Genomic DNA, 24,724 nt, shown 5'->3' with positions numbered 1-24,724 from the left:
ACATTATCGCAAAACACTGCAGGTGGCACAATTTTATATTTTGTTGGGGACGGTTTAGTACCGCATTCAACCACTATGACCACTCAGCAATACTTTTCCATGTTTCTTTATTATGATAATAGGCACTCTCTTTCTGATACAGAGCACACACAGCTCTTCCCACAAGTGGGGGACACATTCACCTCAAAAAAACTGTTATTTTCCAACTTCTTTGGAACTACAAGTCCCAGTAAACCCTCCTTAGACAAACAACATGCCTGCAAGATTATTAGCATTAAGCAATCTCATTTTATACACCGGGCCCAGGTCCTCTGTCATTTCCCACACAGGCCTCTGTACACTGTAAAAGATTAAAACCCATCACTATCAACACTGCAGGAAGTGTGAGATAATATCTCCGCTGTGCGCTGATTGGCAGACCCGTATTGATTGTCCGGGGGACGGCTGCTGCCAGAGGCTTCTGGGAGTTGTAGTCCACGCCCCTTTCAAGTGTCCGCCCAGCCTGCCAGAAAAAACGACATTTCCCAGAAGGCTGTGCTCGTGGCCAGCGTAAGGGACAGAAGGTCAACCAATGAGCGCGGACGGATTTTCATATGACAACGCCCACTGAGAGCAGACGAGTCCTTGATTACAATAAGGTACAGTATATAGACGGTGTATTTTATTTATGGGGATAGAGGAGCGGGCTGATATGGAGGGAGAAGGCTGTGTGGTGCGTGCACAGGGCCCCATAGACAATGCATTGCACACAACTGCTGGCTACAGCTGCTGAGCAGAAGTTACAGACCTTCCAGGCAAAGTACAATGGAATGCTGATAGATGATTGCCTCCAATAGATCACAGTACACTTTACTTCTCTGGATTTTCTATGTTGTAGTATCTGTGAATGTATATCTCTGCGTTCCAGGAAAGTATGGAATACAGACTACTTTGTCATGATCATGTATTTTATTTCTGGATTTTCAGATGCTATAGAATTGTGTGATGACTACACCGATCAGCCATAAGATTATGATGACTGCTAGGTAAAGTGAATGAGGCCCTTCACATGGGCGCACATGGGCCTCGTCCGTTCATTTACAATTATTGACAAGTAAAAACGGATGAAAACGCATTCAGATCACATCCGTTAACATCAGTTTGCACATCCGCCTTCTGTTCAGTTTACATCGCTCTACATCCGTCTTTGTGTCCGTTTTTTAAGTTATTGCAGAAAACAACCAGAAGTGACAATTGTAAAAAAAGGAAAAATGTTTCTTGCCTAAAAACAGATGTAAACGGACGGCATCCATCTACATCCCTTCCATCCTGTTCTGTTTTATCGGATTAAAAAGACGGACATGGATGTAAATGGATTACCACCTGTTTACATTCACTATATTACCAAAAGTATTGTGACGCCTGCCTTTACACACATGAACTTTAATGGTATCCCAGTCTTAGTCTGTAGGGTTCAATATGGAGTTGGCCCACCCTTTGCAGCTATAACAGCTTCAACTCTTCTGGGAAGGCTGTCCACAAGGTTTTGACGTGTGTCTATAGGAATGTTTGACCATTCTTCCAGAAGTGCATTTGTGAGGTCAGGCACTGATGTTGGACAAAAAAGGCCTGGCTCGCAGTCTCTGCTTTAATTCATCCCAAAGGTGTTTCATCGGGTTGAGGTCAGGACTCTGTGCAGGCCAGTCAAGTTCCTCTACTCCAAACTCGCTCATCCATGTCTTTATGGAAATTGCTTTGTGCACTGGTGTGCAGTCATGTTGGAACAGGAAGGGGCCATCCCCAAACTGTTCCCACAAAGTTGGGAGCATGAAATTGTCCAAAATGTCTTGATATGCTGACGCCTTAAGAGTTCCCTTTACTGGAACTAAGGGGCAAAGTGTAGGCCAGTCAAGTTCCTCCACCCCAAACTCACTCACCCATGTCTTTATGGACCTTGCTTTGTGCACTGGTCCCAATCATTTGATGGAGGGGGATTATGGTGTGGGGTTGTTTTTCAGGGGTTGGGCTTGGCCCCTTAGTTCCAGTGAAGGGAAATCTTAAGGCATCAGCATACCAAGACATTTTGGACAATTTCATGCTCTCAACTTTGTGGGAACAGTTTGGAGATGGCCCCTTCCTGTTCCAAAATGACTGCGCACCAGTGCACAAAGCAAGACATGGATGAGCGAGTTTGGGGTGGAGGAACTTGACTGGACTGCACAGAGTCCTGACCACAACCCGATAGAACACCTTTGGGATGAATTAGAGTGGAGACTGCGAGCCAAGCCTTCTCAACCAATATCAGTGCCTGACCTCACAAATGCGCTTCTGGTAGAATGGTCAAACATTCCCATAGACACACTCCTAAACCTTGTGGACAGCCTTCCCAGAAGAGTTGAAGCTGTTATACTGCAAAGGGTGGACCAACTCAATATTGAACCCTACGGACTAAGATTGGGATGGCATTAAAGTTCATGTGCGTGTAAGGCTGGGTGGGGTTCACACCCGTGCGAATTGAATGCGGCTTACGCCGCATCCAATTCGCATAGCAGGAGATTGTGACTGGCTCTCTATGGAGCCAGTTCACTCATCTCCGCATTGGCTCCGGTGGGAATTGCACAGGAGTCCTGTGCGTCTTTTAGTCTGCTTCAGGTCTGAATTCAGCCCAAAATTCGGACTGAAATCTGACCTGAAGCGGTGAATGGAGACGCACCGGACTCCTACTGTGAGCCGCTGCGTTCTCAAGTGTGAATCCAGCCTGAAGGCAGGCATCCCAATACTTTTGGTAATATAGTGTATGTTTGCCAATAGAAATGAATTGCTATCCATTTTTCATCCGTCAATAGATGAAAATAAAGGGACAAATGGAACGCCCATGTGAAAGATGCCTAACATTGATTATTTTGTTACAATGGCACCTGAAATTGGATGGGATATATTAGGCAGCAAGTGAACATGTTGTCCCTGAAGTTGAAAGCAGAAAAAAAGTGGGCAAGCGTAGATGGGGGAAGCGTAAGTAAGTAAAATGGGGTAGCTACTTAGACAATGACCAAATTGTAATGGCTAGATGATTGGGTCAGATCAACTGCAGCTTTTTGTGTGATGCTCCTGATTAAGGATGAGCTCCGGCGTGTTCGCATGCTGCACGTGCTGAGCCCGCCAGGAAGTCGGCAATGCGCTGCGCTGTTCACAGGAAGTGAGACATTTCCCGATCTCTGCAGCCGCACATCGGGAAATGTCTCATTGCTTGTGATTAACGCTGTGCAGCGGGCTCGGCACGTGCAGCATGCGAACACGTTGGAGCTCATCCTCACTCCTGATCTGCAATGGTCAGGACCAGCCAAAAATGATCCAAGGAAGGAAAACCAGTGTGCTACTCTGTATTTCCTGATATGTAAACAAATAGTGCATTCTGCATGCAGGCCAACTAATCGGCTGGCCAATGAAATGATTATGAAAATAGTTGACAACTATTTTCATAATCGATTGGTTGTCGATTAATCAATTAGATATTTCAGCCCTAGTATCAATGATGCTTGCTGCTTTTCAGTATACATACTTGGAAATCCAAGCAACTTTTAGTATAATCTGTAATGCCGCGTACACACGGTCGGACTTTTCATCTACAAAAGTCCGACAGCCTGTCCGACAGACTTCCGGCGGACTTTCGGCAGACTTGCAGCAGACTTTCTAACGAACGGACTTGCCTACACACGACCACACAAAAGTCCGACGGATTCGTACGTGATGACGTACACCGGACTAAAATAAGGAAGTTCATAGCCAGTAGCCAATAGCTGCCCTAGCATGGGTTTTTGTCCGTCGGACTAGCACACAGACGAGCGGATTTCGGGGTCCGTCGTAGTTACGACGTAAAGATTTGAAGCATGTTTCAAATCTAAAGTCCGTCGGATTTGAGGCTGAAAAAGTCTGCTGAAAGTCCGGAGAAGCCCACACACGATCGGATTACCAGCCAGCTTTAGTCCGTCGGCGTCCGTTGGACTTTTGTAGATGAAAAGTCCGACCGTGTGTACGCGGCATTATACTTAACCTGGCCATACACTATATAATCTGATTGTACAATATCTGTATAATCTACTTAGAGTGACTAATACTATATCATGGAAGAACACATCTACACAGTCCATTCAGGTTGTGATAAATTAGGCAGATTCTTGCACTACTTAGTTGATGGTAGATCTAAAGGAGATTGTACAATCAAGTTGTATAGTGTACAGTCAGTCTAATGGGGCGGACACACGGTCGGACTTTTCGGCTACAAAAGTCCGCCGGACGCCGGCGGACAATCTGATCGTGTGTGGGCTTCAGCGGACTTTCAGCTGACTTTTCCGGTCGCAAAGCTGACGGACTTTAGATTTGGAACATGCTTCAAATCTTTACGTCATAACTCCGCCGGACCCAGAAATCCGCTCGTCTTTATGCTAGTCCGACGGACAAAAACCGACGCTAGGGCAGCTATTGGCTACTGGCTATCAACTTCCTTATTTTAGTCCGGTGTACGTCATCACGTACGAATCCATCGGACTTTGGTGTGATCATGTGTAGGCAAGTCCGGTCGTTAGAAAGTTTGTTTAAAGTCCGCCAAAAGTCTGTTGAAAGTCTGTCGGACAGGCTGTCAGACTTTTGTAGCAAAAAAGTCCGACAATGTGTACGCCCCATTTAGGCTGCTAAATGTGTGTGTGTGTATATATACAGTGTGTATGTATGTGTATGTTTTGTGTGTGTGTGTGTGTGTGTGTGTGTATATGTGTGTGTGTGTGTTTTTTATTTTTTTGGATAGAGCAAGGAAGGGTTATAACTCCTGTCAGATTTTTATTTTGCCATCTGTGTCCCATTGCAGAGATTTCCCTTCACTTTTTGTCCCATAGCCAAACAGGAAGTGAGAGGAAATTCCTGCAAATTAAGGGAATTCCATGGGGGCCCCCTAGGTCTCCAGAACTAGTGTCCCCATTGTAAGATCTCCTCTATCCTAGATTGTAAACTCTAAGGAGCAGGGCCCTCTGATTCCTCCTGTATTGAATTGTATTGTGTCTGTACTGTCTGGCCTCATGTTGTGAAGCGCTGCGCAAACTGTTGGTGCTATATAAATCCTGTATAATAATAATATATTACTTTTCTGGGGACAACTCAAAATTTGGGATTTTCTTTTACTTTTACTTTCAATGATAATGGTAAACAGGACAAATAGGGTGAATCTCCCTAACGGGGACACAGACGGCAATAAAAACTAAAAAGCATTCTAATCCCTCTCCACTCAAAAAAAGTTTTGCATTTAGTTATACTTTAAGAAGCCCAGGTAAATTACCGGTGTTCTTAGCTATATCCATACATTCTTTAATATAAAATTGACTCAATCCCTTTACAGGTGTCCACCATGACCAAGTGCATTGTGAAGGACTGTCACAGTAATTCTGGGACAGACAGTGGGGTCTTACTACACGGTTTTCCAAGCTCTCTTGATCTAATTAAACTTTGGTTGGAACAGACAGGTAACAGCTTCAGCGACATAGATGCATTTGCACGGAACGTTCTCTATTCTAGATCTGACCGCTATCAGATGTGCTCCAAACATTTCTCCCCAAAAAGTTACGTTTTCAATGGCACAAAAATGGTTCTGAAGTCAGATGCGGTTCCCACAGTTTTCCAAGAAGCACAGTGTGTCTCCAAAGGCTCATCATGCCAGAAGGTTCGAGAAGAAGGAGACGCGCGTCTACATTCTGCTTCATCCAAGGCTTATGTAGAGAATCAGCCCACTTCACCGCAACACAAACAAAGACATCTACATACAGATGAGCAAGAACATTCTGAATGTATGGAAGATAAACAATGTTCGACAGTTACAATGAAAATGATTGATAAAGCAGTCGGTACTGATTCATACTATGGTAAGATAGATGCACATGTTGGTCCTCATCATACTTATTTTTAAAGGGGGAGTATAGTGTGTTTTCAGTGTAATCGCAGTGTTTACCCTAATGTCATTTTGGTACAACTCTTTGATTTCCACCATTTCTCTTCCAATTATTTTATGTATGTTATTAATACAGAGGTTTGTAGGGAAGCTACTAGACAGGGAGCTACAACTATTCTAGCAGCGCTTAAAGCAGTATGAAACCCAATATCAGATGCAAAATATTGCAGCTTACCAATCCTTAAAGCAGGGTTCCACTCTCTCTAAATTTTTTTTTTTTTTGTCCAAATGACATTGATTACTATATAGCAATAGGGAACTCACCTGTTCCGTTTTTCAGTGACATTGCTGTTTGTTTTAGCTTAATAAATGAACTTTGATAATGAAATCTTGATGGTTGTCATCTTGCCTGTGGGCATGTGAAGCCCACAGGCATCCTCTTCCGGGATACGGTGCTGCTGATCGACCAGCATGCACCGCCCGTTCTTTTCAGATCTCGCGCATGCGCATTATACCGAAATCGGAGCGCCGTCAACAGCTATGTAATGACATCACTCCCATGGAAATCTCTCGATAACTCTTGGAACAGGCGGCCGCACTGACTCCTGGGAACAATGACACAAGCTCCCAGGAGCCAGTGCGGCTTACAGGAAGTGAGTAATTAGCCGCTCTAGACACGCCCCTAACCGCAGCCTGTGCTTCCTGGAAAAAACAAAGAGAGCTTCAACAACAAAGGTAAAGCCTGCAAAAAAAAAAATGCCGTTTTATCATTAGGACATTGCGGTAATCAGCTGCAGTTAGTGTAGGAAAATCGGGTGGAGCTCCGCTTTAATGTGATGGCTGCATTTGTTTTCTTTTTCATTTGGTGATCCAGCCAGTAACATGCTTCCTATCTTAGGGTGGCTCCTCTCTGAATGGAGGTGCAATGAAGACCCCTTCACAGAGTTGCATTGTCAATCTCGAGAGATGGTAGTGTTAGACTAGCACAGGGATATGCAATTAGATTTAGATGGACTTGACTTACCAAATAAGCTAACACTTTCTTAAGCAGTTATAGCAACAGTTTTTTCAGTTTTGGGTTTTATGTAACAAACAAAAGTTTACCATTGTAAGCTCCTCTGTCAGTGTTAAAGAAGTTGAAAAATAACAGGTAAAAACAAGGGGAAAGTCTAAAAAAAGAAAACTAATATAACCATCACATCCAAGAATTGGTAAACTGCAATACATTTTTGATTTTGGGTTTAACAAAATAGAAGTGCTTTATTTGGACAATTGTATAACAATATAAAATCATACACAGTGACATGATACAATGCCTGACAGATCCAACGAATGATACACATAGAGATAAAATAAAATTGAATTGAAAACACAATGATGTTACAAATGGTATAGACAGTGTAAATAATTATGCCGATGGTGGAGCAGAGGGGGGGGGGGTTGGGAAACAGAGATGAGATTACCCAACCCTTCACCCTGTCCAGTGCACACCAACACAACATCTACATTATGTAACAACTGACACCTCAACCAGAGGTCCAGGGAGTCCATACTTTATTGTACTTCCAAGGGCAACCCCTATTTATATAAGTGATTTTATACATGGGTAGGGCCACATCCACCATATCTTCCCAAAAGGATAATCTCGGAGGTGTCAGTGAGGACCATTTTAATAGGATTTCCTTTTTTGCCATAAAACAATAGATAGGAAATCAGTAACTTGGAGTGGTGGGAGCCGTTGGCTAGCCTCATGAATGCCTAACAATGCGAGTTCTGGGGAAATAGAGAAAGAAAGCTGCAACCTTAGATTAATCTCCGAAAAAATGCTAGATCAATAGGATGCTATTATAGCTTAGCTTATTTAGCTTATCTCTGGAAAAGATAACAAGCTTGGGGCCTCCCAGTCTTCCCTATCCAGGGAAGGAAGATCTGTTTTCCATAGTTCCCACAGACGGTCAACCTTAGCGGAATCGACCCCCAAAAATTCTCCATATAAGGACGAAAGGGGCTTTTTCAGGTCTCCTGGGGCCAACAGCAATAGGATCAGCCTGGAGGAGAGGCACCTGGGGAAATTGAGTTCTGGCATCATGTTGTAATTGGAAATAGCAAAACTGCATCCAGGCAGGCAGGCGGGCGAAACTTGCTAGACAGCTGGGAAAATGACATAAGGCCATCCGAGGTACATAATGTCTATCAGAGTCCTGTTTCCATAACATGCCCAAACTTGAGGGAATAGCATAGTACGAAAATGCGGTAGGAACGGGGTTACCCGATATTGGCTGAGCAGGAGACCGTTGGTTCGGGCGCAGAAAGCGACGTTGAGTGGCCATCCAAATTCACCATATAGCACGTCAGACCTGGTACCTCCTCATGATTTTGGTTTTAATAACGCTTTAAGGTGCCTTCTCTTACCTCTGCCTTGTTCCTTTGACTTCAGGATCAGCCCCTCTTCAGACTCCTATGCAAATTACAGAAATGTTGAATCATGCATAGGGCTAAGGCACCTTACCCACTTTTCCACATGACAGCAGTTGAACTGTCTGAGGATTGGCTGCTCAATCACCCAATGTTGCATTGAAGCAGGCTAAATCATGCCCCCCATAACTAAAAATACCAGTAGCAGATTCAGGGAGAAAGGAGTGAGACAGGACTAAAAACAGGTACCCCAGTCATGCATCAATAACAGTAGTCCTTTTTTTGTTTTGCTGTTACTTGCTTCCTCTATAAAGTATGGACATAAGTTATAAGCCACATGGTAATGCATTATGTTCAGTGTGCTGACCAACTCATAGTGTAGAATTCTAAGAGTAGTAAACCACAACCCTAGCACTGCAAAACAGTAATCAGAGCCTGTGCATGTAATGCGCAAATGTGTCTTCTGTGATGGCAGTAGTTTGTAATCACACTGCTGCCACCAGTATGTGATAATTGCACTCTCAGCCTCGCCCTGTGCAGAGATTCTCCAGCTTGCAAGACCATAATGTAACCACCAACAGGCTGGGAGTGATCGCTACTGGAGTCAGTTGCCTCCACTCTTAACCATTTACACACACAAACCATAGCCACCACCTGCTTTAATGGAAACACGCACCGTTCACAGCATCTGCTGTAGCAATTCTGAACTTTTAGAAATGCGCGTGACACTCGCTGCCACACTGAGAATCAGCTTAACATTTTTAAATATCTTTTTAATGAAAGAAAGAATAACTGTACAAAATATATGTACAGACAAGATAACAGCAGTGAAAATGGGATTACAAATTAAAAGTATTTAGCAAAGTTTGTCTGGTGTTTTGGGCCCTGTGTAGAGTCAAATTCACTTTAGAGTAAGTCTGTTTCTGACGTTTTCTTTTTTTCTGCAGATATCATTGAGAGCAAGATTGAGAAGATGCTGAATAAAAGACTCCTAAACATTGCAATGGAAATAATCACTATGCTTGCTGGTGAGGTGAGAAATAGTTGATACTGTATGATGACTAGTAAAGGACAGATAATTGTAAAATCTTTCACAGTACACTTTTTCTATGCAATAAATCTGACAATCTACGGTTTTATAGTGTGTAAATCTCCTGTATCTTCAAGTGGAAGTAAAAGGGAGCGCTCGACAAAGGTTGTGACTTCTGGGAGCCTTGACATCACCTGTAGGCTCACATGGCCATTGCTGGTGCTCCCTTGGCTCCCCTGCAGCTGCCACTCACTGACACAGGGGAACCAGAGCTGCAGGATCATGTGACCAGACTACCAAAGACCACCTTCTGTTAAATATGATATATTTAGACCAACTGCCAAAAAACAGGAAACATTTCAGAGATGGCAGACCCAGTTTAGCAGACACTCCAAGTCATATTGTCCATATGGAGATAAACCCTAACCACTAAAGGACAAAGCTTAGGATAATGTGCTTTAACCACTTTTCACCCGCCTGCAGTAAAACCATTGTGGCCAGCTGCAAGCTTGGGGACGTACCTGTATGTCACCCAGCACATGCGCACTGGCGCGCCCCCTGGGGGTGTGTAGTGCGTTGCTCCCATGACAGATGTGTCCACTGCACACAATGTATTGCGGCTTCTGGTACCTAGACACTTTGAGTGGCCAGGGGATCAAGCTATGCTGCTTCTGCATCCCTTGTGATCAGAAAACCCATGGATGCCTTAACACTCCAGAACAGCAGACATCTAACAACTCCGAAGTGAGACTGCACACTTTTATTGATTCCTTGAACTTTATTGAACAAGTGGTAGAAGCACTACAACCTGTTCCTCTTCTTTGAGGAGTAGAGTAGTGTAGAAGGACAGGTTGGAGTGCAGTTTAAACACATCGTAGCTGGCAGGTGTTTCCATTGAAGTGCATTGTAAATGCACCTATAGCAGTTGACAAATGTTTTTGAAACATCAGGAGGCAAAACTGGAGAAACAACGTACCCCAAAAAGCCATGTAAAAAAGATAGAGTAGATGAGATTTTTTGCAGCAGCCACTTCCTGTATACTCTGCTGATCAAGATGGCTGCTGTCAATGTGGCTGCTCTGATCCATGAAGCGGAACAGCATCCTAAGCTGTATGACCCTACAGTGAAAAAGAGACTTGGGCAAAAATATACCAACGTGTGTCTCCAAGGGATTGGGAAAGCCTGTCATCCAAAAAGGAAAAAAAGGGAAAGTATTATGTACTGAATATTGCTTTTGTACATTCTCACTTTTTAAAGGGTTAGTTCACCTCTACAATAAAAAAAAAAAGCTCTGCGCATTGCATTACAAAGTAGTGCTCCAATTTTCATAATAAAGCTTCTCTTAAAAGTACCTTTTGTCCAGCCTCTTCCAAATCTGTCCCCAAAGCTCTTGAGTTCTCGCCCTCTTTTTCCTGCCTTTGTGGCAGTATGCTCTGGATATTGGGCGCATGGCACTACAAAGCTTGAACAAGCTCTCTGACTCATGCATGCGCAGTGCATGCTCTCTCACTCTGTTGCAGAATGGTTTAGTTTCAGCAAAGCACTGAAGTTCAACACAGAACTAAGCTTAGCATAGTGCTTTTCCAAGATAACGATTATTTTTGACAACTGCTATAATTTATCTAACAGATTATTAATAGCGTTATATAATTAACAGTATCCTTTATCATTATATTGTATTCTTTTAAGAGATAGCCTTAGTAGTTTGCCTGTATGTGCACATGTGACCACAGAAGCTCTTTCTAAGTGTATCTGCTTTCTTTATGGTATAGGAATACATGATGGTGAAAAAGAACTCCCATGTACCTAACTCCACATCAAAAAAGGAGGTGAGCATTGCACTGTACATGACATTTCTGGGTATAGCAGTGTTTTCCCTAGAATGTAATTTAAGCTAGGTGAGATTGAAAAAGTAGCCTGGTGGTACAAAAATGAAAAAAACTGTGTAAAATGCACACATGTTTATGAAACATGCTATTATTATTTTTTTATTGCACACCGAGTATAATCTCTTAATCTAAATTTTCCACTAAATATAAAAGATCAGACTGTACTAAGTTAACAAATACCAAATATAGCCAATGTCTAGATAATCAATATGAAACCTGTGCTTTTAAAACAACGAGAAACTAAAATAACCAAAAAATCTCAAGTAGGCGATGCGTTAAGAAACTTTACAGCTCATGATGTTTACCTAAATGATGGCCATTAAATTATTGTTTACCTCTAGCATGCGTGGGGATACCTAGTATGTTTCACATAATAGGCTTTTATGTGTATGTATGTGTTCTAAATGCATGTGCACTTGCCAAGGTGTCTTTATTTCATTTTTTAATTACAGTATATAATTTTAACTTAATAACAAGCCCCCTATCTGATACTATGGTACATAGGCAGTAACATGCATTCACTACGAAGGCACCAGGGTTTTAGTAGATGCCTACTCCACTTCCTCTAGTCCCTACAGATCTGGATTTGACAGCTGTGTACCTGGAAAGAGTTGAGTGAGTCCGGGTTCATTTAGCCTAGAAGAGATTGGTGAATGGCAGTTCACAGTTATCCTGCCATTCTCCATCCTGAATCCCACCACAGCGGTCCTGTGCTCACAGAGGAGCAAGGTGAGCCTGGGGATCACAATGAGTGATTGGGAGGGGGAGAAGAGTCTGCAGTGTTTACCCTGGAAGGTTTTTGCTAAGCAGCTGTCAAAAAACAGCCAGAGTGCTTTGCAAAATACTGTAGGGAGGGAGCTGGTATTTCAAAAAACTTTGATTCATGTGTAAAGTATTTGTATCCTTATTTCTCAGTGGTGCTTATTCATTGGGTTTCAGGTGCCTGTAAAATGTGGCGATGTCACAATCTCTTTCTCCATGGATGAATGGGATTATATAGAAAACCATAAGGATCTTTATCAGGAGGTGATGGCAGAAAGTGATCAAAGGCCTAGCAGTTGTTCACCCCCAGAAGAACCAGGTGATTCCCTTTGCTTAAAATAAAACCTTTGGGTATCTCTAGAAACCAGTTCCCTTAGTTTTCTGTATACTCCCTTTCCCTATGACACAATGCAATGTTTGACCTAAGTTACACAACAGCAGTAATACATGAATCTGTTTAAAGGATAAGTTCACCTTTTGTGAAAAAAATAATAAATGCACATCTTTTTGCAGGTAAAAAAATGTGCATTTATTATTTATATTTACTATGGACTTGTAAAGCATCGCACTGGCGATCAGCAGATCTTGTAGACAGCCTGTGTAGGCTGGCTGCTCGTACCTCGTATGGGCAGGCAGTTGCAGTCTAACAGGAAGACTCAATGAACTACCATAGCTCTCAACAGCTCCCTGGTAGTTCATTGAGAACTACAAGCCGACAGCTGCAAAGGATGTCAGTACTTGTAGTTTTCACATTCGCAGAACACTGTGAATGAATTGCGGCCAGGCTGGCGAAGCCCCGCACAGCCAAGTTTTTTTTTTTTAAATGGGTCTCCACTATATTGGGGAATTTAGGATCTAACCTGTCAACTATATGTTTCAATCGCCCTGCTAGGTAATATAAGTGCTTCACATTTCAGTCTTGCAACTCTTAAAGTTTAAGCTTACAACGGGCATAAAATATGTGAACAACTTGTCCAGTGATTTGAAAAGGGGCTTAGGTACTAGTACAGGCATATGCGAAGTGACATACAGGCATTTGGGTAACAAAACCATTTTGATTAAGTTTATCCTGCCATTGACTGATAAAGGGAGTTTAGAACACATGGCCAACTTATTTTTCACAAATAGCAGCAGAGGATCTATATTAACCGGTAACTTCAAATTGTTTTATTCTACTGATTATATGCTTGAAGATTTGTCTAGCCTATATTCAATCATATAATTTCTTTCCTGGATTTCTAAATTGTGTAATTGTACATCAGTCAGGCCTACATGGAAATGCTTAGGTAATGCTCAGGAAAATTAAAACGAATTAATTAGCAATTATTTAATTTTCATTATCACTAATAAGCACACTAAGACATGGTCACGTGGATCTATCTTTCAATGAAAACCAAAATGTAAAATGTCCTGTATGCGTTCTATGTGTGGGTATAGGTGACTAAACATTGTTAGTAAAGAAGTGTAGTTTTTGGAAAACACATCTAGTTGGTCTGTTGTAATACCCAGGATTCTCCTTATGTCTATGGCCCCTTTCACAGGTGCATTTGATCGGGTCTGCCCGTCCATTTTTCAAGGGCACCCGATCGGAACCTGTATTCTCCTTTTTAGAGATAAATATGTATTTTTATTATTTTTTTCCGTCGCCAGTAGCAATACAACAATGGGTTTTACCCAAAATAAACTGTTTAAGTGAACAATGATAAAGGCGTTTAAGTAAACAAGTGATAACATTGCAAGGTAACATGGCAGGGAAAAGAGGCACACATGTCACTGATATTTATATTAAGTGGTAAAACCATAAAACAGATCAGGTGTGTGATTATGCAAGATTAAAGGGAGAGGAGAGAGGAAAGTAAGGTCAAAAAAGAGGGAGGGGGGGAGAAGTAAAGGCCTAGAGAGGCCTAAGGAAGGAAGAAAGAGTAGAAAAGAGAGAATTCAGGTTCTCTTATGGCCAGACGATGAAGGGGTAAAGAAGAATTAATAATTATTAAGAGTGTATACTAATAGATTAGATATAGCATGTTTTTAAGAGCAGCAGAGGTGAAGTCAAGCCACACACACCATAGGATTTTGAACTTCTCTAAGGTATCATTATCCAGCGCAAGCATCTCCTCCATTCACATAATATCGTTGACGGTGGAGACCCACAGTGACAGTGGCGGGCTTATTCTCCTTTTTAGAGCGACTCATGTCCGTTTCTACACCCAATACGATCCGCCAAAAAGAGACGGATGAGGATCTGTTTAGCATATTGGAAAAGCATAAATATTAATAGATTTTTGCCTAGAAATGTATTGTGCACTATAATATGCACAATTACACGTGAATACATGCAACACAAATGCCTTAAATTATGTCCAGAAATGCTGATGCTCAAACATCAGTACCGTGTGCAGGAGGCCTTATACCAGAAAAGTTTACTTTTACTCCTCCAGGTCAAATTGAAAAGATTTTGAAATCTTAACAAATGAAGAACCATACCTTATGTAAGCTTGGTTAATTTGCTAAATGCAAAAATACTAGACATTTTTACCTTTGTTTGGGACAAAATAATAGTACATTGACTTTGTGCACTTTTTCTGCAAATTTCTATAGAATCCTCATATATTTGTTCATGTTTTATAAATCCATGCTAAGTAATGCTTAAGGGTAAATGTTACAGGTATTTATTACCACTCAAATAGATCGCATTACTACCCAGCCTTTACAGTAGATTATGAAATGATAAATATCAATACCTGTATGATGCCTTTTTTTGTTCTTAGGTATTTGAACATGTATCACACTGATTATTGCAATGATGAAAAGTACAGTTTTCTTTAAAAAAAGATATTGTTGCTGTGACTTTAGTCAACATTTTTAAATTATTCATAGGTTTTAACATACTTTTTCTAAAAATATTTTTTCTTTATCTTGCTTTCATTTAGCAGAGCTCTGTAATGAATTTGTAACACAAACCTCTGTTACTGATAAGCATGACGATGGCCAATGCAGAGAGAACTTTAAACAGGTGGATGTTGCAACCAACACATTCACAAGTGAGTGATGGGTTATTAATGTATATTTATGTTTTATCTGATGTACAGCTGAATTATAAAAGCTGTGTATAGATTTGCTTTACAGTATTGTTTGGTCTCTGTAGGTGAATCAAGTACTGCGTCAAGTGATCAAGAAATAGAGGAGCTTTGTGTAAACAACTCCATGGAGACCATTGAAGAGCAAGAGGAGGCCTATACGGGTGCGTAAATGAAAGTGCGAGCACTCACTTGTGCAGATAAAAGAATTGAGAAAAATAGAGTTCCTTTATCTTCCTGGAAAACTTCCAGGAATTAAGAGAATGCAGTAATTTAATTGTGCCAAAATAGAAATATTACACAAGAAAATAAACTTACAGAATCTTTATTATAATAAATAAAAAAATTCTAAAATATAAAACCAACTACACCATATACCATATTTAGATTAAATTAAAAAAATATGCAGTCAACATATTGTGAAAGCCTGGTAGATAAACGCGTTTTTCGCTTAGCTTGCTTCTTCAGGATCCACGTTCACTTGTAAGTTGAATGGTTTACAACACATGTACAGAAGAAAAAAACAAGATAAAAGGTGCCATCAGCAGAGTCCTTCACATATCTTGCAAAAAGATACACTATATTGCCAAAAGTATTGGGACACTTGCCTTTACACGCTCATGAACTTTAACCGCTTGCCGACCAGCCGCTGTCATTACACGGCGGCAGGTCGGCACGATCCCGCGAGCCATCGTAGCTATATGTCGGCTCCTTTAAGCAGAATAGCAGGCGCGCGCCAGCTGCACTGCGGAGGTTCCGATGCTTGTGGCCGTCGGTTGCGATGACCACCGGCCACGAACAATCGCGGACACGAGAGGCAGAACAGGGACGTGTGTGTGTGTGTGTAAACACACAAATCTCTGTTCTGTTCTGTGAGGAGAGACAGATCATGAGTTCCTAATAGCTAGGAACCATGATCTGTCATCCCCTCCAGTCAGTCCCCTCCCCCTACAGTTAGAACACAGTCAGGGAACACAGTTAACCCCTTGATCACCCCCTAGTGTTAACCCCTTCCCTGCCAGTGATATTTATACAGCAATCAGTGCATTTTTATAGCACTGATAGCTGTATAATTGTCAATCCTCCCAAAAATGTGTCAAAAGTGTCCGATGTGTCCACCATAATGTCGCAGTCACGATAAAAATCACAGATTGCTGCCATTACTAGTAAAAATAATAAAAATGCCATAAATCTATCCCCTATTTTGTAGACGCTATAACTTTTGCGCAAACCAACCAGTATACGCTACGCGATTTTTATTACCAAAAATATGTAGAAAAATACATATCGGCCTAATCTGAGAAAAAAAAATTGCTTTTTTTTAAAAAAAAATTGGGGATATTTTTTTCAAAATTGTTGCTCTTTTTTTGTTTTTAGCGCAAAAAATAAAAACCGCAGAGATGATCAAATACCACCAAAAGAAAGCTCTATTTGTGGGAAAAAAAGGACGTCAATTTTGTTTGGGTACAGCGTCGCACGGCCGCGTAATTGTCAGTTAAAGCGACGCAGTCCCGAATCGCAAAAAATGCTGTGGTCATTGAGCAGCCAAATCTTCCGGGGCTGAAGTGGTTAATGGCATTCCAATCTTAGTCCGCAGGGTTCAATATTGAGCTATAACAGCTTCAACTCTTCTAAGAATGCTGTCCATAAGGTTCAGGAGTGTGTCTATCGGTATGTTTGACCTTTCTTTCAGAATCGCATTTGTGAAGTCAGGCACTGATGTTGGACGCGAAGGCTTGGCTTGCAGCCTCCACTCTTAATTCATCCCAAAGGTGTTCTATCAGGTTGAGTTCAGTGCAGGCCAGTCAAGTTTCTCCACCACAAACTCGCTCATCCATGTCTTTATTGACCTTGTTTTGTGCACTGGTGTGCAGTCATGTTGAAACAGGAAGGGGCCATCCCCAAACTGTTCTCACAAAGCTGGGAGCCTGGAATTGTCCAAAATGTCTTGGTATGCTTATGCCTTAAGTGTTCTCTTCACTGGAACTAAGGGGCCAAGCCCAACTCCTCAAAAACATCACCACATCATAATCCCTCCTTTACCAAATAATTTGGAGGGGTAGCCCAATACTTTTGGCAGTATATTGTGGATGAGTGAGCTTGGGATGGAGGCCCTCTTGTCCAATATCAGTACCTGACCTCACAAATGCGCTTCTGGAAGAATGGTCAAACATTCCCATAGACACACTCCTAAACCTTGTGGACAGCTTTCCCAGAAGAGTTGAAGCTGTTATAGCTGCAAAGGGTAGGTCAACTAATATTGAGCCATACGGACTAAGACTAGGATGCCATTAATGTTCATGTGTGTGTAAAGGCAGGTGTTCCAATACTTTCGTCAATATAATGTATCTGTCCAAAAAACGGAATGTAAGCAACATAATCCATGCCACACCGTTAAATCCCAAAGCCACCACTGCAATTGGCCTCACTTGCTATAAATTTCCCACTGCCTGCAGAATGCCCACCTTAACGTGTCCTCCAGTATGGATACCCCATCATCTGTACAAAAATTGCATAATATTTTGTACAGATGATGTGGAATCCATACCAGAAGACACATTGAGGTTGGCATTCTGCATAGACATGGGAAATTTATAGGAAGTGTGAAATGTTCTAATTTTAGCTCCATCCATATTCTATATTTAGATTAAATAATTCTGGTCTATTTAAAAGAAAACTCTATTAGTTGTGGTCAATTCTATTTCAAATTTGTTAAGTCTACATCTTTTTAGGCTAATGGTTTTATAGCTTGCGACTTTGTATACATTATATTTTTTTTACAAATAAAAATTTTATAAAGGGTACACCTATGACACTGGTGTCATAAGCATTGATGTCTAAAGAGAGAAAATAACATTAGCTAATTGCTTTTAGACGGTCCATCTCCAATTGCACAGAGCTGTACAGAGCTAGGAGGGGGAGGGGTTTTGATAATTTTGGACTCATTCAGTGCCATGTAAAATTTGAACTCCAGCTAGTGAGCTCTGTAAACAGTTGACTTTTTTTTGCAGAACAGTTAACATGAGCCTAATAAACCTGGCAAGTGATCACAAATACAAAATATATGCAATATTTCATACATATCTGTCTAAAAATAAAAAAAAAGTAAAAAACGTAGTAAAAAATATAGATGTTGACATTTAGTGATTTTCTTTCAAACAGATGAGTCTAAAAGCAGTGATTTGGGAGAAGAGCCCTACATTATGACTTGTTCCCCTGGAGAGATAGTAGAAGATGGCAAAACCATGTTGCATGGTTCCCAAGCAGAAGATGAGGAAGGATCTATGCCCGCTGAGTCACCAAAGCAGGCAATGGAAAATCTTGCTTATTCTTCTACATCTGGTCAGTGTGAAGAACAGGCTTGGAGCGACTATGAGAGATATGTTGGAGATCCCAGTTACACATCGGGAGAGCCACTGCAAATTAAGGAAGAGAACAGCCAGTTTAACTACAGCTATAGTGAAGAACCAGCTTTTATAGATCCCAATCCCACCCATGAGGAGCGTAGTGAGCTGTTTGACACCATGAATAACCTTCTCATCCACCAAATCACATTTGGTCAGTCTTCTTCAGTAGATAAGCCCTATGCTTGCAGCCACTGTGAGAAACGGTTCGCTAAGAGATCACACTTGGGAATGCACCTTAAAACTCACACAGGAGAACGTCCTTATGCCTGTCCTGACTGTGGCAAAAAGTTCAGTCGAAGGTCAAACATGCTGACGCACTACCGTACCCATACTGGAGAAAAGCCATTTGCTTGCCCCAAGTGTGGCAAACGGTTCACACAGAGCTCTCACATGGTGACACACCAAAGGACGCACTCTTCTGACAAACTCTTCAGTTGCCCTGAGTGTAAGAAGAGTTTCACTAAGTGGTCCTACCTTAACTTCCACCTTCGAACACATGGAATAGAAAAACTGAGTGTACCCTGACAGTTGCTTGGTGGCACCTGTGATATAGATCAGCAGACTTAAATTCATCCATTAATTATATGCTAAAAAATGCTCCATTAAAACATGAAAAATGTTTATTTAAACTTCAAGACCACAACCTTCTTGCTGAGTGTTACTCATTTTCACCATCAGATTGTCATGGAAGGTAAATCGGAGCTTCTGAATTTATGCCTAATGCCCCGTACACGCGATCGGACTTTCCCACAACAAAACCGTGGAATTTTGTTCAAAGGTTGTTGGCTCCAACTTGTCTTGCATACACACGGTCACACAAATGTTGGCCAACAATTACGAACGTAGTGACGTACAAGATGTACGACGAGCCGATAAAAAGGAAGTTCAATAGTCATGTGATATCTCCATTACGAACGCTAGTTTTACAAGACCGAGCGCTTCCGGCTTATCCTTGATTCCGAGGATGCGTGGACTTTTGTGCGACAGACTTCTGTACACACGATCAGAAAGTCCGACAACAAACATTTGTTGGCGGAAAATTTGAGAACCTGCTAGCCATCATTTGTTGGCGGAAAGTCCAACAACAAATGTCCGATGGAGCATACACACGGTCGGACTTTCCGCCAACAAGCTCACATCCAACATTTGTTCCCGGAAAATCCGATCGTGTGTATGCGGCATGAGAGTACATAGGCCAAGTATTCTATTGTCCCAGTGTCACCCTCTTTCTGAACTCGCTGCATCCTCAGTTAGCCACGTTGGAGCATGAGAGGGAGGTTGAGCAGAACAAAATTGCGTGTCATGCCCAGAAGCCGAATGAGAACCCTAATGAATCTGGCTGCATGGGATTACATAGAGCTCAGATTAATGGTTAAAGTTAAGGACTTTCTAATATTCGTGCAGTCTTATTATGTCTTGGACATCATTTTCCCGACTGATTTGCTTGCACAGAAAGTTTCTTACAGTGGAACTGACGCTTTACTACATTGTTTTGAAACAATGGAGAAGTGCCAAAACTGTCATTGTATATCTTGTTATGACAAGGTAAAACATGAAATACATACCAGCAACATATTTTGTATTGTTTTCTGCAGTCCTTGAACTGATCTGTCCACACAACTTGTGTCTGGAGAAATCCTAATACAGCCATCCAGATCTCTCTGTGACTGAACATGTCTTTCCTTACGGAGCTACTTTTTTTTGCAATGAAGGAGAACATTGCAGCATGAAATGTGTTAAAAAAAAAAAGTGACTTCCAGTCATCATATTAATTGATTATTTCTCTGTGAAAGATCACATAAAAGCTGCAGTGATAGTGCTGTGCCTCAGGAGGAGGAGGAGGCATAGTGAGTTCTGGGAATAGGTTACCTCTAATGCTGGCCACACATGGAAGTTTTAGGGGACAACTTCACCTTAAGTGAGATTTTCTAGTAACCCCTACTTCTCTGAGCGCAGCCTCTTCTGCTAAAATTCTTACCTTTCTCCTTGTTTCTGTGATCTTTGCTGTGTGGCCTTGCCTGACACCACATAACCTTTGCAAAGAACCATCCCAAGCAGGTCCCCTTCTTACTATATTCTTTGAATGGGTGGGCTACATTCAGTGGGGTAAGGGGGTTACTAATAGTGATATTGTCCTTTAAGCCTAACTTTACATTTAACCACTTACCAACCCGGCCAATTCTGACATTTCTCTCCTACATGTAAAATCATCATTTTTTTGCTAGAAAATTACACAGAACCCCCAAACATTATATATGTTTTTTTTTTAGCAGAGACCCTAGAGAATACAATGGCGGTCATTGCAACTTTCTATCTTGCACAGTATTTGCGCAGCAATTTTTCAAACGTGTTTTTTTTAGAAAAAAAAAAACAGTTTCATGCTTTAAAAAGAAAAAAACAGTAAAGTTAGCCCAATTTTTTTGCATAATGTGAAAGATGTAGTTGCACCGAGTAAATAGAAACCTAACATGTCACGCTTCAAAATTGCACACACTCGTGGAATGGCGACAAACTTCGGTACTTAAAAATCCCCATAGGTGATGTTTAAATATTTTTACTGCTTACATGTTTTGAGTTACAGAGGAGGTCTAGGGCTAGAATTATTGCTCTTGCTCTAACGTTCGCAGCGACACCTCACATGTGTGGTTTCAACACCGTTTTCATATGTGGGCGGGACTTACGTATGCGTTTGCTTCTGCGTGTGAGCACAGGGGCGCTTTAAAATTTTTTTTTTTTATTGGTAATTTTACTTAAAAAAATTTAATTTGACTTTTTAACCACTTCAGCCCCTGAAGAATTTACCCCTTTCCTGACCAGAGCACGTTGCGATTTGGCACTGCGTCGCTTTAACTGACAATTGCGCGGTTGTGCGACGTGGCTCCCAAACAAAATTGACGTCCTTTTTTTTCCCACAAATAGAGCTTTCTTTTGGTGGTATTTGATCACCCCTGCGGTTTTTATTTTTTGCGCTATAAACAAAAATAGAGCAACAATTTTGAAAAAAAAACGCATTTTTTACTTTTTGCTATAATAAATATCCCCCAAAAATATATAAAAAAAAATTTTTTTTCCTCCGTTTAGACCGATACATATTCTTCTATATATTTTTGGTAAAAAAAAAAAATCGCAATAAGCGATTATTGATTGGTTTGCGCAAAAGTTATAGCGTTTACGAAATAAGGGATAGTTTTATGGCATTTTTATTAATATTTTTTTTTTTTTGAATGGCAGCGATTTTTATCCTGACTGCGACATTACGGCGGACACATTGGACATTTTTGACACATTTTTGTGACCATTGGCATTAATACAGTGATCAATGCTAAAAAATTGCATTGATTACTGTAAAAATGTCACTGGCAGTGAAGGGGTTAACCACTAGGTGGCAGTGTAGGAGTTAAGTGTGTCCTAGGGGCATGTTTGTAACTGGGGGGGGGGGGGGTGGCGGCTATGTGTGACAGTTCACTGATTGCTGCTCCAATGACAGGGAGCAGAGATCGAGTGACACTGTCACTAGGCAGAACGGGGAGATGCTGTTTACATTGGCATCTCCCCGTTCTTCCTCCCCGTGAGGCGATCGCCGGTATCCCCGCGGCGATCGAGTCCGCGGGACCCACGACCCGAATCACAGAGCTTGCCGCCGCGCGCCCGCCTCTTAAAGGGCAACGTACAGGTAAGTGATTTCGCCTATATGTGCCCTTCTGCCGACGTTTATCGTCGTGAGGCGGTCGGCAAGCAGTTTAAAAAAGAGAAAAAAATTTTGATCACTTTTATTCCTATTACAAGGAATGTAAACATCTCTTGTAATAGGAAAAAGGCAAGATCGGACCTATTTACAGTGAGATATGGGGTCAATAAGACCCCACATCTCACCTCTAGGCTGGGAAGCCTAAAATTAATAAAAAAAACGATCACCGCTTCCCAGCCGAATCGACGCTGTTTTGAATGCAGAGGCCGGGCGTGACATCATAACATCGCGCCCGGCCTCCGACGTTCATAGAGACTCCGGCAACCAATCTCTATGGTGGACATCCGGCGGATCCTTCTCCGATCGCAGAGGTGAGTCGGTAGAAGCACTGGAGGACGGCGGGGGGGGGGAGTCCCCTCCCGCTGCCCGTAAGAACGATCAAGCAGCTGACCCGCCGCTATGATCCTTATGGTGTAGAGCAGTGGTCATCAACCCTGTCCTCAGGGCCCACTAACAGGCCAGGTTTGCAAGATAACTGAAATACATCACAGGTGATATCATTTGCTGCTCAGTGATTACAGTATTCTAGTCTGCATCTCCCCAAGGTAATACATAAAACCTGGCCTGTTAGTGGGCCCTTAGGACAGGGTTAATAACCACTGGTGTAGGGAATCGCTGACTGAAAACGGCAATATCTGAATGATGCTTCTAGCTGCAGGCTTCATTCAGATATACCCCCACAAACCCAGGACGTCCCACGCTCGGCAAGTGGTTAAAGTCCCTTTTAGATAGTTTGTTTGAGCTAAACTTGCCCAAACTATTTACTGCACAGGTGCGCTTGCTGGGCATGCTGTATTAACTGTATGTAGCTGTGGGTCGAGATCTTCCCATTCCACTCCCGGAATAAAATAGTCGGGCTGAGCACTGTTTTACCATTCAGAGGAAGCTTTGTATTTTATGGCTAATTGCAAAGCTTCCTGTGAATGGCTGGGCAGCACTTTTTTTCCAGGAGTGAGACAAGTTCTCCTCCATTTCATTGTATACTGTATGTAGCTGAGGCTACATACAGTAAATACGGGGTACCCAGCATGTTAAATAGTTTGTTTGGGCCAACTTGAACCAAACGTACTATTTAAAGGCAGATTAAACGTGTAGTTAGGCTTTTAGACAAGTTTGACCAACTTGGCATTGCCATTATGGACAGCATTCTTTATAACGTACTTCACTCATCTTACTTAACAGTATGATTATACAAGACAGTATCTAGAGGCAGCTTAAGTGCTGACAAAACCTGAATTGTCCCCTTTCACTTTTAAATATCAAAAGATCGAATACATTTTATTCAATGTGCAAACTGAAGGCGTGTTTTGACACTGACTAGAGTGGTATCCCTTGTGCTGTTACTGGGGTCCTTGGCTATTGAGAACCATCTGTTGGAGTTTTGAAACTTGGCATTATGTGAGTTTCAAGTTTTCTTTCACTATGCCATACCTACATTTTTTTTATTTCAGCTTTTAAATAATTGACACCAGGGTTTTTGTGCTTATATGTGTACATGTAAATAAGGTTGCACAATGATTAAGAATTACTACAGTATACTTTTGAGGTAGACGTTAATTCTTGTTCCCGTGTCATGTACAAAACAGACCAAACAGAATAAAGTTTTTCAGTATGACTATTATAGCTGTGTAATGTTCCTTTATGTTTATTTTATAATTTAATCAAGGTATTTTTTGCAACTCCATCCAAACAGCAAAATTAATTTAAATAAAGGCAATATATGTATACTATTTTACATGTAAAATCCTCCCTTTTCATGTGCTATACCTAGCAGCTACTTGAAGCGTTTGCTACCCCAACACTTCATATTCTTGATACGTGGCTGCTCCACCATGTACTTGTATCAGAAAATATCCTGTCCTACTTGTATTGCTTCCTTTATGTGAAATCCCTGGTGTTCCTGACAGTCCCTTTGTTTTCCTATTAAAAACTGATCACACTAAGCAGGATAGCACACCTGGTCAGTTCTCTAGCTATGCTGGGAACTCGGCCTGCTCTCCTCCAATTAATTATCAGACTTGACACGTCCCTGCTGCACAGGCATTCACTGGGAAGCTCAGTGTGCTGCTGCTCCCCAGTTATTACGCAGCTGGGAACAGAGGGTATGTGATCACTTATAAAAAAATAAATAACATAAATATCTCCCCCCCCCCCCCTTTATACACAAATGTTTTGCCTTTCATTTATATTTAAAACTGAATGGATTGTTTGACAAGGTGATCATTTACAATTACTTTAAAGACCTGAGCCATGGTCTACCGGCAGTGAAGCCCTGCTCCCTGAAAACCCCTTCTGGGTCTGGGTTCAGAATGGGGTCTAATCCCCATATTCCTGCCCAGATTACACAGACCTCTGCTGTGGCAAATGCAGGGCTTGCTCCCAGGGTGCTGACACTCCTATGCCTAGGCTATGACATTTCAAGCAGTGTGTAATTTAATTTTCGATTGCTTTACCACGTATTTGAGTACTATTATTTTCCTTCACG

General features: G+C 41.6%; 1 protein-coding gene across 2 annotated transcripts; it reads left to right on the top strand.

The window, feature by feature from the left end:
* The first annotated feature begins 558 nt into the window (after window positions 1-558).
* On the top strand, window positions 559-23,860 carry LOC141107962 (uncharacterized). 2 transcript variants are annotated; one of them, XM_073599066.1, is made up of 8 exons: window positions 559-638; window positions 5,366-5,885; window positions 9,274-9,359; window positions 11,129-11,185; window positions 12,185-12,326; window positions 14,941-15,048; window positions 15,153-15,248; window positions 18,247-23,860. In XM_073599066.1, the coding sequence occupies exons 1-8, from the start codon at window positions 594-596 to the stop codon at window positions 19,014-19,016; spliced, it is 1,824 nt and encodes a 607-aa protein (XP_073455167.1). In that variant the 5' UTR covers window positions 559-593; the 3' UTR covers window positions 19,017-23,860. The 2 variants fall into 2 exon arrangements, with proteins under 2 accessions (XP_073455167.1, XP_073455166.1); XM_073599065.1 differs by having other exon boundaries at window positions 14,938-15,048.
* Window positions 23,861-24,724: the final 864 nt, after the last annotated feature.

This window comes from Aquarana catesbeiana, linkage group LG09 (genome assembly GCF_042186555.1).
Source record: "Aquarana catesbeiana isolate 2022-GZ linkage group LG09, ASM4218655v1, whole genome shotgun sequence".
In the NCBI taxonomy this organism is placed as follows: Eukaryota; Metazoa; Chordata; class Amphibia; order Anura; family Ranidae; genus Aquarana; species Aquarana catesbeiana.
Note: the sequence above shows the minus strand (reverse complement) of the source record. Positions and strands in the feature narration are given on the sequence as shown.

What these genes read in the sequence shown, in the direction of transcription:
- LOC141107962 (XM_073599065.1), top strand. Translation starts at nt 594, where the DNA reads ATGACAACGCCCACTGAGAGCAGACGAGTCCTTGATTACAATAAG. An exon ending in GAGTCCTTGATTACAATAAG is followed by an intron (nt 639 to 5,365) that starts GTACAGTATATA and finishes ATCCCTTTACAG; the next exon opens with GTGTCCACCATGACCAAGTG. An exon ending in GCAAGAGGAGGCCTATACGG is followed by an intron (nt 15,249 to 18,246) that starts GTGCGTAAATGA and finishes TCTTTCAAACAG; the next exon opens with ATGAGTCTAAAAGCAGTGAT.